At 38.4% G+C, this 14,352-nt stretch overlaps 1 protein-coding gene across 2 annotated transcripts in view; it reads left to right on the forward strand.

The window, feature by feature from the left end:
• The first annotated feature begins 83 nt into the window (after nucleotides 1-83).
• Nucleotides 84-14,352, forward strand: part of LOC149318482 (STE20-like serine/threonine-protein kinase) — a 41,937-nt gene continuing 27,668 nt past the window's right edge. For both annotated transcript variants that reach the window (XM_089509808.1, XM_089509809.1), the window contains exons 1-2: nucleotides 84-690; nucleotides 13,614-13,778. In XM_089509808.1, coding sequence (XP_089365934.1) covers nucleotides 541-690; nucleotides 13,614-13,778 — 315 coding nt within the window. In that variant the 5' untranslated portion in view covers nucleotides 84-540. The remainder of the gene's footprint in view (nucleotides 691-13,613; nucleotides 13,779-14,352) is intronic.

The raw sequence follows: 14,352 nt of genomic DNA on the forward strand, positions 1-14,352 counted from the left end.
GAGGCAGGGTTTGGAGACGACCGTCTTGTTGCTCAGCACAAGTATCTAGCCCCAAGTATTGGGTGGTACTTCTTTCATCAGTGAAACAGTCAGGAGTCTGTAGTGGTGCGCCATTAATAGACTTTTCCGAGAGAGCCTTTGAGGCCTTGCCCTGAGCTGCTGTGTCGTTGTTATGAGCAAGGAACTAATATTAATCATGTGACTCAGATTACTGAAGCCGGCGTGAGAAACTTCCAAGAACCTCCTTGTTGGTCTTCCCTTTTCCTCCTGATACCGGATTACTGTATGCTGATTTATAAAACAAGTAGGGTGAAAAATTGTGCCCTTGACTGCTCTTTTGCTGGTGGCACCAATATCGTCCCGTGGCATAATAGTCACAGTTGTGTGCCTTTCGTTTTTCTTTTAATTTATTATTATTATTTTGTATTTTTGGGGTCATAAAGCAAGGAAAGTACAAAGAGTTTTGGAAAGAGCCTGGGTGCTGTCTGTCTAATCTCTGGCACTATTTTGGGGTAACTTTTGATACAGCTAAAAGCAAAAATGTCGTTCTTTAACTTTCGTAAGATCTTCAAACTGGGAGGTGAAAAGAAGAAGAAGCAGTATGAGCATGTCAAAAGGGACCTGAATCCAGAGGACTACTGGGAAATTATTGGAGAGCTGGGAGATGGTGCTTTTGGCAAAGTATTCAAGGTAAAAAATAACAAAGGTTTTTTTTTTTAATATGGCATGCCGTTGTCCTGAAAGACATTGGAGCATTACATCTTCTTTAGAGTTTGCGAATCAGCTCACTATACTAGTGTTGATCTGTTTTTGTAGCAAAGATGTTTTCTTTCTTGCCCTGTCCAGTTATTTTGTGAAATTGATATACTGTTACAAATGGAAAGAGTGGAAGTTATGGGAGAGAGTATCAACTCAGTGTTTTTTCAGAATGGGGGGTGCTTTTGATAAAATATTGGGTTTGTACAGCCTCAGTGAGTGCATCATTCTAGCTTTTCTTTATTGGGCATTCTATTAATCAGTTTAGCCTTTCTTTTCCCTGACAGAACAGTGTGCTTGTAAACTGTAGAGATCAATAGTATACTAATAAAAGCAAACACTAAGAAGAAATCAGCCCTTGATAACTAGATGCACTATTCTGCCTTTTGAGTTTCAGTTATTGTTAAATGCTGATTAATGGAGTATGGGAAATACATGTAATATATTAAAAAGGCAGACTGTTTTAAATCATGTGCTCACCAGAGAGCAGACTTTTATACTGTGACATGGTAGAACTTAAGTATATTGAGGAAAGCACATAAACATTGATGAAAAATATAATTTCAATGCATAAGTCTTTCTGTCAGTCATGTTCTTTGTTGTGGTAGATGCGCAACATAGCTGTAGTTGTGTCCTGGTGTTTTGCATTCTCCCTAACTCCCCCCACCCCTGCTTTGAGCCACTCTTACAAGTGGGTAAGTGTCCAAGTATTAATTTATAGGACTGCAGTGTATGTTTAGAAAAATGTTAGATGTGTGCATAGAGTTGTGTGAAAAACTGATCCAGGTTTGTGGAGAAAAATGCTGTTTGTAATGGCATCTCTTTCAGCACCTGCCATTTTCTGTTAATGGTGCTTAGCTGGAAACTGAGAGGAGTGTTTCCAAGGTACTTCAGAATAGGCATTTGTCATTAAATCAAAAATGTTTCTAGTGCTGTAATCATATAAACTGGCCTCCTGCTTGGAAATGGTTGTACTGGGCTGAGGAATCAACATGGTTAGTATTACACTGTACCATTTCATGTGTTATGCCAATTGTATTTCTACAATAATGTAGACATTCCTCAAAAAATTCTGTCAGATTAGCAAAAGCCATTACAGTTTAATTCATTTAATTACTGTAGGCCTACTCATTCCTTCTGTATATACAGTGTTTTGGATTTTGGATATTTTTTTTATTTTGGGATACCTGTATTTGCATAATGAGATATTTTGCAGACAGGGCCCAAGTCTGCACATATAATTAATTTAAGCTTCGTATACACCTTACACACACAGCATGAAGGTTATTATATGTAATATTTTAAAGAATTTTGTCCATGGAACAAAGTTTGTTTACGCTGAACCATCAGAAAACAGAGGTATCACTCTCTCAGCCACCCATGAAAAAAGTTTTGGTTTTTGGAATATTTTGGTTTCAGGATAAGGGAGACTCAACCTGTATAATAGGAGAGAAAATACATCTTTGGGAAGCAGAACATAAGGTCCTCATCATTCATGCTTTTGCAAGTCTTTATTCATGTTTATTTACTATAACTGAATATGAATAATGTGCCCAATAGACATACTGTGTGGGGTTACCATAGAAAAGCATTTAGATATCATAGCTGATCTAAAATGCTGTTTTAGAGTGATCAATGGAAATAGCTGGGCATAACATAGATTTCCACCACTAGTCAATCTTAGGTGCCTGTTTATTTCTTACCTTTTCCTTGCCTTAGGTTGCTTTTGAAATTTCATCCCATGATATCATAAGGTCCCTAGCAAAGCTAGCATTCCTTGGACATTTTGTGAAAGCATTGGAAGAATAAAACAGGCTCAGCCAGAACTTTGACTGGATGAGTTGTGATCTCAGGAATTAGCTGGCACCCAAAAACTCAGTGCATCACCAGATTTCCTCCTCTTCTCTGTTTCCACATGAGAATGATGGAGGAACAAGGTGGACTAAGTCAGTGTTTTGAAGACTCAGCTAAACCCAGCCAGTTTCATTTCACCCTCCCTTTTCCTATATGCTGCAAGAAAAGAAGGAACAGAGCAGATCAAGGAGCTGGCTGAGTACATCTTGAGATACTGTTGATTCCCAGTGCTCTAGCTGAGTGCACGACTAACTTCACTCCTTTACCTTCTCCCTAATGTTCCCTATGGCTGCTGCCACATTGCAGAATTAATGCAGTTTGACAAGGCTTTAACTACCTTGGCTCCATGCTATGGAATCCTGGGATTTCTACAGTACTATGTTGTGGCTCCAGATCTGTTATCTCAGACTGTTTTAAGACCATTTATTTCCTATTGCAATACCTGAACAACTTGAGGTCAGTTATCTTGAGGATCACTGTCTCCTATGATGAACATGTTTGAACTTTGCTTTGTTTCCAAGACTTACTGTCTTTCTGTTGATGGAAGTAGATCTGTGATGTATGAGAGAGAGGGCCTTTTTGTTATGACACTGAGACTATGGAGTCACTTTTCTAGAGGCCGCTGTCGGGTCCCTTCGTTGTCTACTTTCAAACATGCATTGAATACCCACTTCCAGTGGCTGTTTTTTTAGTTAGAACATTTTCAATTAATGCTGATGTGTTTCTTGTTTGCAATTTGCTGGGTTTTGTTGGGTTTTACATGCTCTTTTATTGTTTATTTTGAATGGAGGAAACTGTCCTGAGCGCACACTGCTGTAAATTCTTTATATTAAGAATTTTGATATAAATCTTTAACTGTCAGATGATAAACAGGTGACATGTTCTATTTTGTTTTTTATTATGTGGTTTAGACTAGCTGACTGAATGTTCTTGGAAGCAATGTTTGCAGTGCCCACCTTCATTGTACTCACCTGTGCCTCCCCTTGGCTTTCTAAAGAGTACAGCAAGTCAGTGAGTTAACCAAAATTGGTAGATTTCTGCTCAGTAGTTTTAAAGAATTTCCAACGTCACACATCCTACAAGATCCCCCTCAGTCTGAGTCTCCTAGTAGACTTTTTAGTAGGCAGCAGTGGAGTTTTTTCATTTTAGGAGCTAAGGCTGTGTTTGACTTTATTATTATTATTATTACTGTGTTCTGGTTTTCTTTCTGATTACTGCCTGGAACCCTGGCAATGCTCTGCCTCAGCATAAAACAGCTTCCTCCTTGATTTTGGTAGTATTTTTTGCATATCTATCTTAAAATTCAGGATTCGAGCCTCATAAAAAATGGAGGAAAAACTGGAAAGCAACATAAGAGTCTAGACAATTCATTGAGTATTGTTCTGAAGTGCTAATCACTTTTAATTTTTCAAATCAAGGAAGTATGCTATGCAAGTTGATTCTTGTTTTTCTGCATTAGTCACTTGTGGGCTAACCTACTTGGTGAGTAATCTGGAGTCTTATTGTAACTCTTGACTGTTCTGTTCTAAATGTAGAATGTAGTCTTAATCCACTCATTTGCCTACAGAATAGTCAACTTTTCCAAGGTGTTAAATATTTATTGTAAATCTCAAACATATTTATTTGTTTGAAAATAAGAAAGAAGAGCACAACAAGAGTTGTGCATCTGTGTCTCTAGCAGGAAGATATTGGTCCAAAACACATTGCAGAAATGATCTAGTTTGAGACTGGTTTAACTGTGCTGGTTCAGTGCTACGGAATCCTGGGAATTGTAGTTTATTATGGCGCCAGAGCTCTCTGACAGAGAAAGCTAAATGTCTCACAAAACTACAGTTTCCAGAATTCCCTAGCATTGAGCCAGGGCAGTTAAAGTGGGGTCAAACTGGGTTATTTCTGCCGTGTGTTTTGGACCATTGTCTGCTAACCACTTTAGTATTGCCTTGGTGTATTGTCCTTCTTATACAAGTTCCTGTATTGTCCTTCTTATACAAGTTCCTGTGCACAGAGAGACAAACCCCCCCCCCCCAGTTTCTTGGTCATTAATTGATTTGATTTATCTGAGCTGATTTTGGCGGGATACAGACTGCCCAGAAAGGGCAGTCTATCCACACCTTGTTTTGCTGCGCGAGGGAGCCACAGCGGACAAACCACACGGCTCCCTCGCACAGCAAAAAGAACCCTTAAAAGTGGGTTCTTCTTGTGGTGCGTTTGTGACGCTGCAGTGCTCCAATTGCACACTTGCGGCGTCACAATGACGCCGGGATGTGCGGATGCTAAGCATCCGTCACATCAAAATGGCAGCGCCCATGTGTACAGGGCGCTGCCATTTTGACATCCCCGTCACGTGCTAGGGGTGAGGCCAGTATGGGCGGTGCACCCTCAGCCAACCCCTAGCACGTGACGAGGGCGCACTTTAGGCTCGTCTGGAGAGGGCCCTTGTTACAGTATTAACTGCTCTGCTGAAGTTTTACAGATGATACCTTAGATCGTTCTAGAACAGTTTATTCCTGACATTTCCCCAGCATCTGTAGCTGGCATCTTCAAATTTCATATTTATTTATTTATTTTATTTCTATCCCAAGTTTCTCTCAAAAAGGGGCCCAAAGTGGCTCACAATATAAAAACACATTAAAACAAAATTTTAAAAAACTATTAAAATAACCTAATTAAAAAACTAGAAAATTATAATTTAAAACATACAAAAGTTAAAACATAATCCAAACCTACCATTCCCCTCCCCCCAAATAAAACCAGGCTTGCTTGATTTTAAAAAGCTTTCTTGAATAAAAATGTTTTTGCTTGCTGGTGAAAGGCCAGCAGGGAGGGGGCCAACAGTGAACTCTTTGCACTGTGATCCTTCAGATCAGCTCTGGAGGAGAACAGAAGAGCACAGATGTGTATAAGGTAGGCATGCACTATCTTCTCCACCTGTGTTTTGCTTCCCAAAGCTGTTCCTCTGGTTGAAGAAGCTTGTTGGATACAACTCTCAGTAATCTGGAGGAGAAAATGGAGTGAATGGGGCTCTCCAGATCACCCCAAAGGGGCAGGCTGGAAGCGCCCAGTTTTCCTCCGGAGGGACACTGCAGCAGCCAAACTGCGTGGTGTGTCTCTGAACCAAAAAGAACCCAGAAAAACTGGTTCTTTTTGGCACACACAGATGCCGTCATCAGTGCACCATTGGCGCACTATGACGCGTCCATGACTGAAGCGCGGCACCCAGAGGTGCAGATGCGGTGCCGCGCTTGCATCATGCACATGTGCCCCGTAATGACGGCGCCGCGTAAAGCTAGTGCTGTCCATACTCGGTAGGGTTCTGGAGCATGTGGATGCTGCGCTCTCCGGAACCCTAGAATTGGCCCCAGGCCGCTGCACATCCGTGGTCTGTACTGGGCCAATATTGCATTGTTATGTTTTCTACATTTAGCATTGTCTTCCATTGTGCATATGCTTGTTTATGGAAGTGGTCCTTAATTTAGTCAGTGGTTTATCTTGCAACATGTGATGCTTCTAAATCATTTTTAGTTGCCAATTCCAAAGAATCATATTGTCAAGAACATAATGTAGATTGGATTTAAAGTACTATGCTATCATAGAATTTATCAAAGTAAATAAATGGAGCCTCACAGAACATGGAAGGCTGTTACACTGAAGGTCCAAGAACATTCTTAAGTCATTCACTGGTTTAGAAATAGTCATGTGGAGCGTTTCCAAATACAGTACTCTATTTTGAATGAAGCATCTAGTAGTGTTCTGATAATTTAGACCATATCTTATACAGATAAGGATGATAATAATCCAAAATAAATTGACCATAGTAAATCTGGGTTCTGTTTTATCATGAAAGAAAACTAAACTAAACCAGGCTTGGTGCAGTGCAGCTAAGTATCTTTCAGTTTGACTAGCACAGTGATGGTGAACCTTTTATAGACCGAGTGTCCAAACTGCAACCCAAAACCCACTTACTTATTGCAAAGTGCCCTGTCCCTCTGGCTTTCTAGTAACAAACTCTGGCAAATTCTGTGCTGGGGCGACAGCACATGTGCCCACAGAGAGGGCTCTGAGTGCCACCTCTGGCACGCGTGCCATAGGTTCGCCATCACTGGACTAGCCTATATGGTTATCCCTGTCATTTATTTCTTTTTAGAGTTGCCTAGCTCCACTTCTCATGTTGCTGTATTGTGAGATAAAGTGAGCAATAACTCATTTTCATTATACCAGATTTTATGCACACTTCTTTATTGGTAGGAGGAGGAATAATCCTCTGGGGCTTCTGATTATATTCTAATGGCAAGTAGTCCATTAAAACGAAAGCAAGAATTGCTCTTTGTGATCATATTACATGGATGGCAACAAATGTTTGCCTGAGGTTACAGAATTTTCAGCCATTTCCTTTCTCCAAAATGTAAAGCTTTATATTGGCCTGTCTTTGTGAATAAAGCATCAAGACTAAGCTCATCAGTAGATGCTGACTGCTTTGTTGGAAATGATAGAAGATACAAAGCAGAGAAACATATCAAAGAAAGGTCACTTTAAAAAATGGAAATTCATAGCACTGTAAGTTTGTTAGTCTTTAAGATGACATGAAACATTCTGAGCTAAATGATATGGGATAATGATGTGCAAGACTTTGAGTTGTAAAACTCGTTTAGTTATAATGTAAAATTGACCTAACATTAGTTCTGATTGTGGCATTATTTCTGTATAATACATTTGAGTTGTGCTCACATGTTAGCCATACAGGCAAAAAAACAAAAAGAAGAGCCTAAAATCTGTTTGTAGCTTAGTCATACCAACAAAAAGGGGAAATAATAGGAAAAAAGAAATGTGTTGCCCATATCCTGCCAGCTATAGTGAGATGTTGTCCTTGGACTATGTGCAAAACCTGTTCCAGTATGACTGAGGATCTGTTGTCAGAAATATGCAGACATCATGAGTTTTACAGATATATGTATGTTTTAATCTGCTTGCATTATTACTTAAATGCAAACATGGCTGTCTTGAGCATGAGACAGATACCCAAGTACTTTGTATAGAAATATATTAATAGGTCTGCAAAGAAGGCACAAAATTGCCTGTGCAAGTTTTCAAAATACATTTCTTCAGCTGGTTAATATGATTTTTAAAATGACATTTAAAAAAATGTTTTTAAAAAAACAATGGAAATGAAAATGGGAAGGGTTTTGAAGTAGTCTGCATGCTTTGAAATTGTATGGAGGAGGTCTGCAGAGAAATAAGTTCATCAAGCCACCTCTCTTTTCTGCATAACCGCGCTGCAGCATCCAAATTGCGTGGCGCGGCTACGTGGAAACAAAAGGGCCGCTGCAAACTGCCTGCAGCACCGCGAGGACATCGCTGCCGCGCTCGGCCGTCTGTTAGGCATGCGGCAGTGACATCACAGCTGTGCACGCCCTATATACGGTGCCGCACAGCTGTGACGTCCTGGTGATGTCCTAGGGCTGTAGGGCATCTAGAAACGGTGCCCCAAGGCAATCCTAGCACGTCGCTAGGACGTGCTAAAGGGCCTGTTTGTCCAGGGCCTTAGTATCTGCTAAAGCTGGAGAGAATTCATTCTTGTGCTGCTCACTTGAGAGGTTCAGTCAAGATAGTGTTGGGGGTAGGTAGCAGCTTTGTTTCAAGCTTCATTGTTTGATTTACTCATTCTTTTTGTTATTTTACTTCCTTGTCTCTCAGTTTAATACTGTTTTATGATTTAAATTATTTAATTATCTTTTAAACAGCAAGATAAAACAGAGCAGAGCACTTAACAGCTGACTGTTAAGTTATTCTCCTCCTGTCAGTCCTGGACTTCCAGCTTTCAGTTAGAATACTTCAGCTATTGAATGGAAGAGTAAAGAACCCTTATTAAAATGTAATTCTATAACTGATTAACTTTTTGAAGTATGTTCCTTTTTGACTTTGTTATTATATTTCCTTGTCTGTAACCACAATAAGCAACATAATATTACAATAAGTGCTACTCATTTACCACGTTGCTTAACTCCTTTCACTGCCACCACCATCTTTGCTTATTACTGGGGCATGGATTGACTGTCACACTGAAGAGCATGTGTTCATACCTATGTGTTCTCCCTTTAGGATGCTGTTTGATGAAGACAAGTGTATTATACATTTTTGTGACTTTTAAAAAATTATTTAGAATAAAGTTTACAGAATAAAAAGGATAGTAATAAGAAAATAATTATATATAAAATGTCTTACATCAAAATCATGTTTTAAATCATAATAGACTACCAAAATATTATATTAAAGAAAAGTTTAAAAAGAAAAAAGAATAAGAGTGTAAATAAGAAAAGAAAAATAAAATAATAAGGTAGAAAGATTATACACACACACACATTCTCACACACAGCTGAACCTCTTTTTTTTGCAAGGGATCCGTTCCTGACTCCCCTGTGAAAATGGAGACTCACGTGTATTCAAGCCCCATAGGCTTGGATTGGGCGGTGGCGCGTGCTGCCAGGGCGTGCCCCATTGACTATAATGGAGGTCGCCCATCTGTGTATAATCAAGAACGTGGATCTCAAGTCCACAAGAAAGGAGGGGTGGCTGTGTAACTATTATTAACACCCTTAACTCATCACCTTGGTGCATTATTTGACTTCCAACTCTTCTAACTGATAGTTTTATATATACATCCTAGTATTACTCCTGTATAGAAAAAAAGAGAGGGGAAAAATAGAGGAAAGAAGGAGAAAAAAAGTGGGGGGACATATTATTACTATTGTCCTTTTTTCTTCTTCCAACAGCTTATACAGTGTGTCCTTCCCTTATGCAGGGATCCGTTCCAAATTTAAATCCCAATATTACTGTGAATCCTCTTAACTCTTTAACATAATCCATAAATGGTTTTCAAGTCCTTATAAAATCTTGCATATCAAATAAAAATTAAAAAAAAAATCTTGCATATCATCATCATTTACCAAACTAGCTAATTTGCTAATTCTGCTAGGTCCATCATCTTTTCCATCCATTCTAGAATGTCAGGTGTTTCTCCCAATTTTTTGCATAAATTAGCCTTGCAGCTGTAACCACATAATGCAATAAAGTTTTATATTCTTTAAACCTTGTTTTCATAGTCAATCATATTAATTCAGATCTAAATGCTATGTCTTTCCCCAAGCTCTTTTGAATAGCAAAAATAATTTTCATCCAATAGTCTTGAGCTTTTTTACATGTCCATCAAGTGTGATAAAACATTCCAGTGTTCTGGAGGCATTTCCAAATTGATCATGTATACATCTTAGCTAATCTATCCAGGGTGAAGTACCATCTAAAAACATTTTATAATAGTATTTCTTTTAGATCATAGCTACATATAAATTTCAGTTCTCTAGGCCAGATCTTTTCCCACTGACTCATCATTTGTGACTTTTCAATTGACTTAATAAAGCTATTGTTCTGATACAGATTTGGATTCTTTCTTTCTTTTTTTATGGCCAACGTGTCTATTTCTGTGTTTTCTAACATTGAAACTATTAGCCCTAAATCTGTATAGGAGAAGGAGCCATGGGCACAGATTTTGTAACACTTTTGTTTTGGAGAGAAGTAGTCCCATGTGCAGCTCCACCCCAGCTGCATTAAAGTTGCTGGATGCCATCTGGCAAACCATGTGGCCATGATTTCTGTGCCCATATTTCTTAATCCTTTGATTCCCAGCAAAAGTTAGTAGTGCCAGCAGTATTTATGGTGAAGTTACTCTGAGGAGATAAGAGGGGGGAGGGAAATACAATCTTGTCTCTTGACATTCTTACTGATAGCATGATTTAACAAATCCTTACAGATGCAATAATGCCAGCTATTGTAATGAGAGAGGCTGGAATGTGTGGAAATATTTAAGAGATTCTTTACCTTGTAGATGAATGGTGATAAATAATCTGCACTCAGCATGGACAGAGTATGAGAAGGACCAAAACAAAAAGTGGAGATGGGATTGTTCTTGTTATTGAATCTATACTTTACAAATATATAAAGTCTAACTTCTGACAACTTAATGCATTTGGAATTGCATGTTCTTTGTCTTAATATGTTCCTAATTGGTAGAAAGTATGTTGCCACAGACGTAACTATTGCTGCTCATACTATTTGTTTTATTTATTTAATTTATATCCTATCTTTCTCCCGAATGGGACTCAGGTAAAGTATATTCTCTTGATTACAGTTAATTAAAGAGAAAAGTCCACACTTTGAAAAAATATAGATCAGTATTGACTTGCTTATGCATATAGATGTGGTAAACTGAGTAATGTTATATCACATTTGTATTGAAAGCTCAAATTAATATAAATGCAGTCAGTATGAGTAATTATAAAAACACTTGCCAATTGTCAGTTGCAGAGTTGTATGCTTTTCTGACAACTGTAGCTTTATAAGCAGTCTAATGGAGTTGTAGCTTTCCATATGTAAGAAAGTTCCCAGTGTGGCAACATTGCATTTCAGTTACTCATATGAAAGTAATTTGTGAACTTTAAATCAGCCTGTCAAGAGAGAGAACAGTGGACAATTTATTCTAGTGAAGCATTTAACTGTTGGTACCTGAGTTTTTCTGTTTCTTCACTTTCTTTTTGGAATCTTGTCTTATTTGTGTGTTTGTAAGCTTGAGGCATTATTTCAGAGGAAGGAAGTGACAAAACCACCTCTGGGTATTTCTAGCCTAAGAAAACCTATGAAATTAATGGGCTAGATTACCACACTACACTCTTATAGTGCTGCTATTCCACTTTAACTACTTTGGCTGCCTCCTTGTTGCATTCTGGCATTTGTAGTTTAAGGAGAGGCATTTAAAATTCTCAGCCAGAGAGCTTAGGCCTCACTGAACTACAAGCCTCAGAATGCAATGAGAGGCAGCCAGAGCAGGAAAATTGGAATAGCAGCACTATAAAAGTGCAGTGCAGTAATGTGGGTAGTCAGTGTAAGTCAACAGTCAACTTGAAGACACATGCACACACAAGCCTGAGAGCAGAAATGCCTTGTTCTAGTGTTTGAAAGATAACACAAGTGTATTTTCGGTAATGTGTACACTGATCAAGAAGTCTGCCGATTTTGGTTCCTTAATCTTTGTACCTGCTGCTGTAACTATTTACTTTACTCAGCTGTTGTCATTTTGACAGATATTGCAAATGGACATCCTTGTTTTTGGTTCAGTTTGTTTTTCTTTCCCTGTTTTTCTATGCAGTAAAATGTAAAAATGGAAGCATGTGTCACCTTGGCAAAGATCATAATGTGAGACCGTACAACTACTGAAAATGTTGTGAAAGCAATGTGTTTAACCAAGCATGAGTCATTGGTGTTTTATAAATATAACTTCATGGGTTGGAAGGAGCCATGTTTGTGAGGAAGTTAAAATAACCACAATAAAAGCACCGATGAGTCTGTTGCAAATGCTGTAGTTGTTGGTATAGAAACAGCACTCAAAACAGTAGAGACACATAATAGCCATGATGACAGCCAAGGTCTTCAGAATGCACACTGAAATACTGCATTTACTTTAGCAGGTATTATCATCCCCAGGCTTGCAGTAGCAATGCCATCTCACCCAAAGATGAAAGGGTGGGAAAGCAAGTTAGTTTCCTCCTATTTTCTCCATCAGGCAGGTACAGTTTCATTATTTATTAATAAATTTCCCTGCTGAAGCATATTTACTTCCATGTTTGGCAACATCAGCTTTGAAGGGGAAGGAAAGATATTAACAAAACATAGCAAGACTAGGAATTTTTGTTTGATATTAAGGAATAGTAATGTGAGACATCCTCTTAATTGATTGTGTGTGTATCTTCAAGTTGCCTGTTGACTTATGGCGACTCAATGAATTTCATAGGGAACACTGGTGGTTTTGCCAGTTCCTTCCTCTGCAGTATAGCCCACAGTACCTGGCATTCATTGACAGTCTCTTACCCAAGTACTAATCAGGGTTTGCCCCTCTTTAGCTTTCAAGATTAAATGGGATCTGGTGTCTTTAGGATATTTAGGCCCTTCACCCTCATAATTACAGTGTGTTATTTGTTGCTGTCATATATGCTTTCTAGTCGACCCCAACTTACAGCACCCCTATCATATGGTTTTTGTGGAAAGCCCTCCTTATCCATGGATTTTTTATCCACAGATTCAAGCATCCACAGTTTGAAAATATTTTTAAAAGTATAAATTCCAAATCACAAACCTTGATTTTCCATTTTATATAAGGGACACCATTTTGTTCTGCCATAGTATTTAATGGGACTTCAGCTTCCACAGATTTTGTTATCCATGGCGGGTCCTGGAACCAAACACCAGTGGATACCAAGGGCCCACTGTATTATGTTTTTCATTAATCTTTTATCGTATTATTAAGGGAAGGTTTGCCATCATTGTCTTCTGAATATGTTGTTGTTGTGCCCTCAAATCATTTCCAATTTGTAGCAACCCCAAAGTGAAACCATTACAGGTTTTTCTAGACAGATTTCTTCAGAGGGAGTTTGCAATTGCCCTCTTTATGAGGCTGAGAGAGTATAACTTGCCCAAGGTCACCCAGTGGGTTTGCATGGCCAAGCCAGGATTTGAACCCTGGTCTCCAGAGTCATAGTCCAACACTCAAACCACTATGTGGTTATGTGTAAACTCGGCTGATATAGGTAGATTTGGTAACCTAATATATACAATATTATGTGCTGGTTCAATCAACTTGGAACCAAAGTATACATCTGTATTCAGATTTGGAAAACACAAAAAATGTATAATACTTTCTCCATAGTCCTTTAATATGTATGACATCTTTCCTGTAGTTCTTTGCTAGATCACTGGCATACAGCTGTTCTAGCAAAGATGAATGATCCAACTTGAAAGTTATGCAGCCATAAAAATGGGGAGAAAAGTGAGGCAGTGAAGGAATGGGGACAGAGGAATAGTACATATGTTACAAATATTTTATACCTTGGCAAATATTTATAAAATATCTGCAGTTTGGATTCATGGAACAAACCTAAAGTTTCCTTTCATATCTTTTCTAGGCTCAGAACAAAGAAACAAAAGTCCTTGCAGCTGCAAAGGTGATTGATACTAAATCTGAGGAAGAGCTTGAAGACTACATGGTTGAAATTGACATCCTAGCATCCTGTGATCATCCTAATATTGTCAAACTTCTTGATGCTTTTTATTATGAAAATAATCTTTGGGTAAGTGTTTGTTGTTCAGAACTGTGCACTTCAGAGAGAAAAATGTAGAATTAATGTCTTAAGACTTAAGTAAACAACACACGTTTTTGTTTGTTTGTTTTTAATTATCAGACTTCAAGCTTATATCTGCATGTAGGTTTCAGCAGTGTGCTAAACTGATTGATTGGGGGGAATGTTTAAGCTTCAAAAATGTAATTTGAGGCTTAAATGTGTAGAGGGAAAACCGAAAAATCTGGAATTGTGTTATGAGCACAAAGCAAGAAACCAGGGACAATCAGGGTTCCATTTCTGCCAGCCTGATTGAGAGGGCCAGGTTTCTCCTACATAGTCTGCTATGATTGAGCATAATCTACTTTTCCTTTTCACCTTTCTTTTCACTGTTCTCCACCTTCTTAACCAACTTCCAAAATACAGTAGACCTTTGTTATACGCTGGGATTTGGTTCCAAGATCCCCTGTGTATAACAAAATCCGTGTATGCTCAAGTCCCATTAAATATGACATAGCAAAATGGTGTCCCTTATAAAAAAATGGAAAATCAAATTTTGATATTTGAAATTTGTACTTTTTTAAAA

The sequence above is a fragment of the Sceloporus occidentalis genome, unplaced genomic scaffold, assembly GCF_023333645.1.
Source record: "Sceloporus occidentalis isolate IW3139 unplaced genomic scaffold, rSceOcc1.0.p SCAF_2, whole genome shotgun sequence".
Lineage (NCBI taxonomy): Eukaryota > Metazoa > Chordata > Lepidosauria > Squamata > Phrynosomatidae > Sceloporus > Sceloporus occidentalis.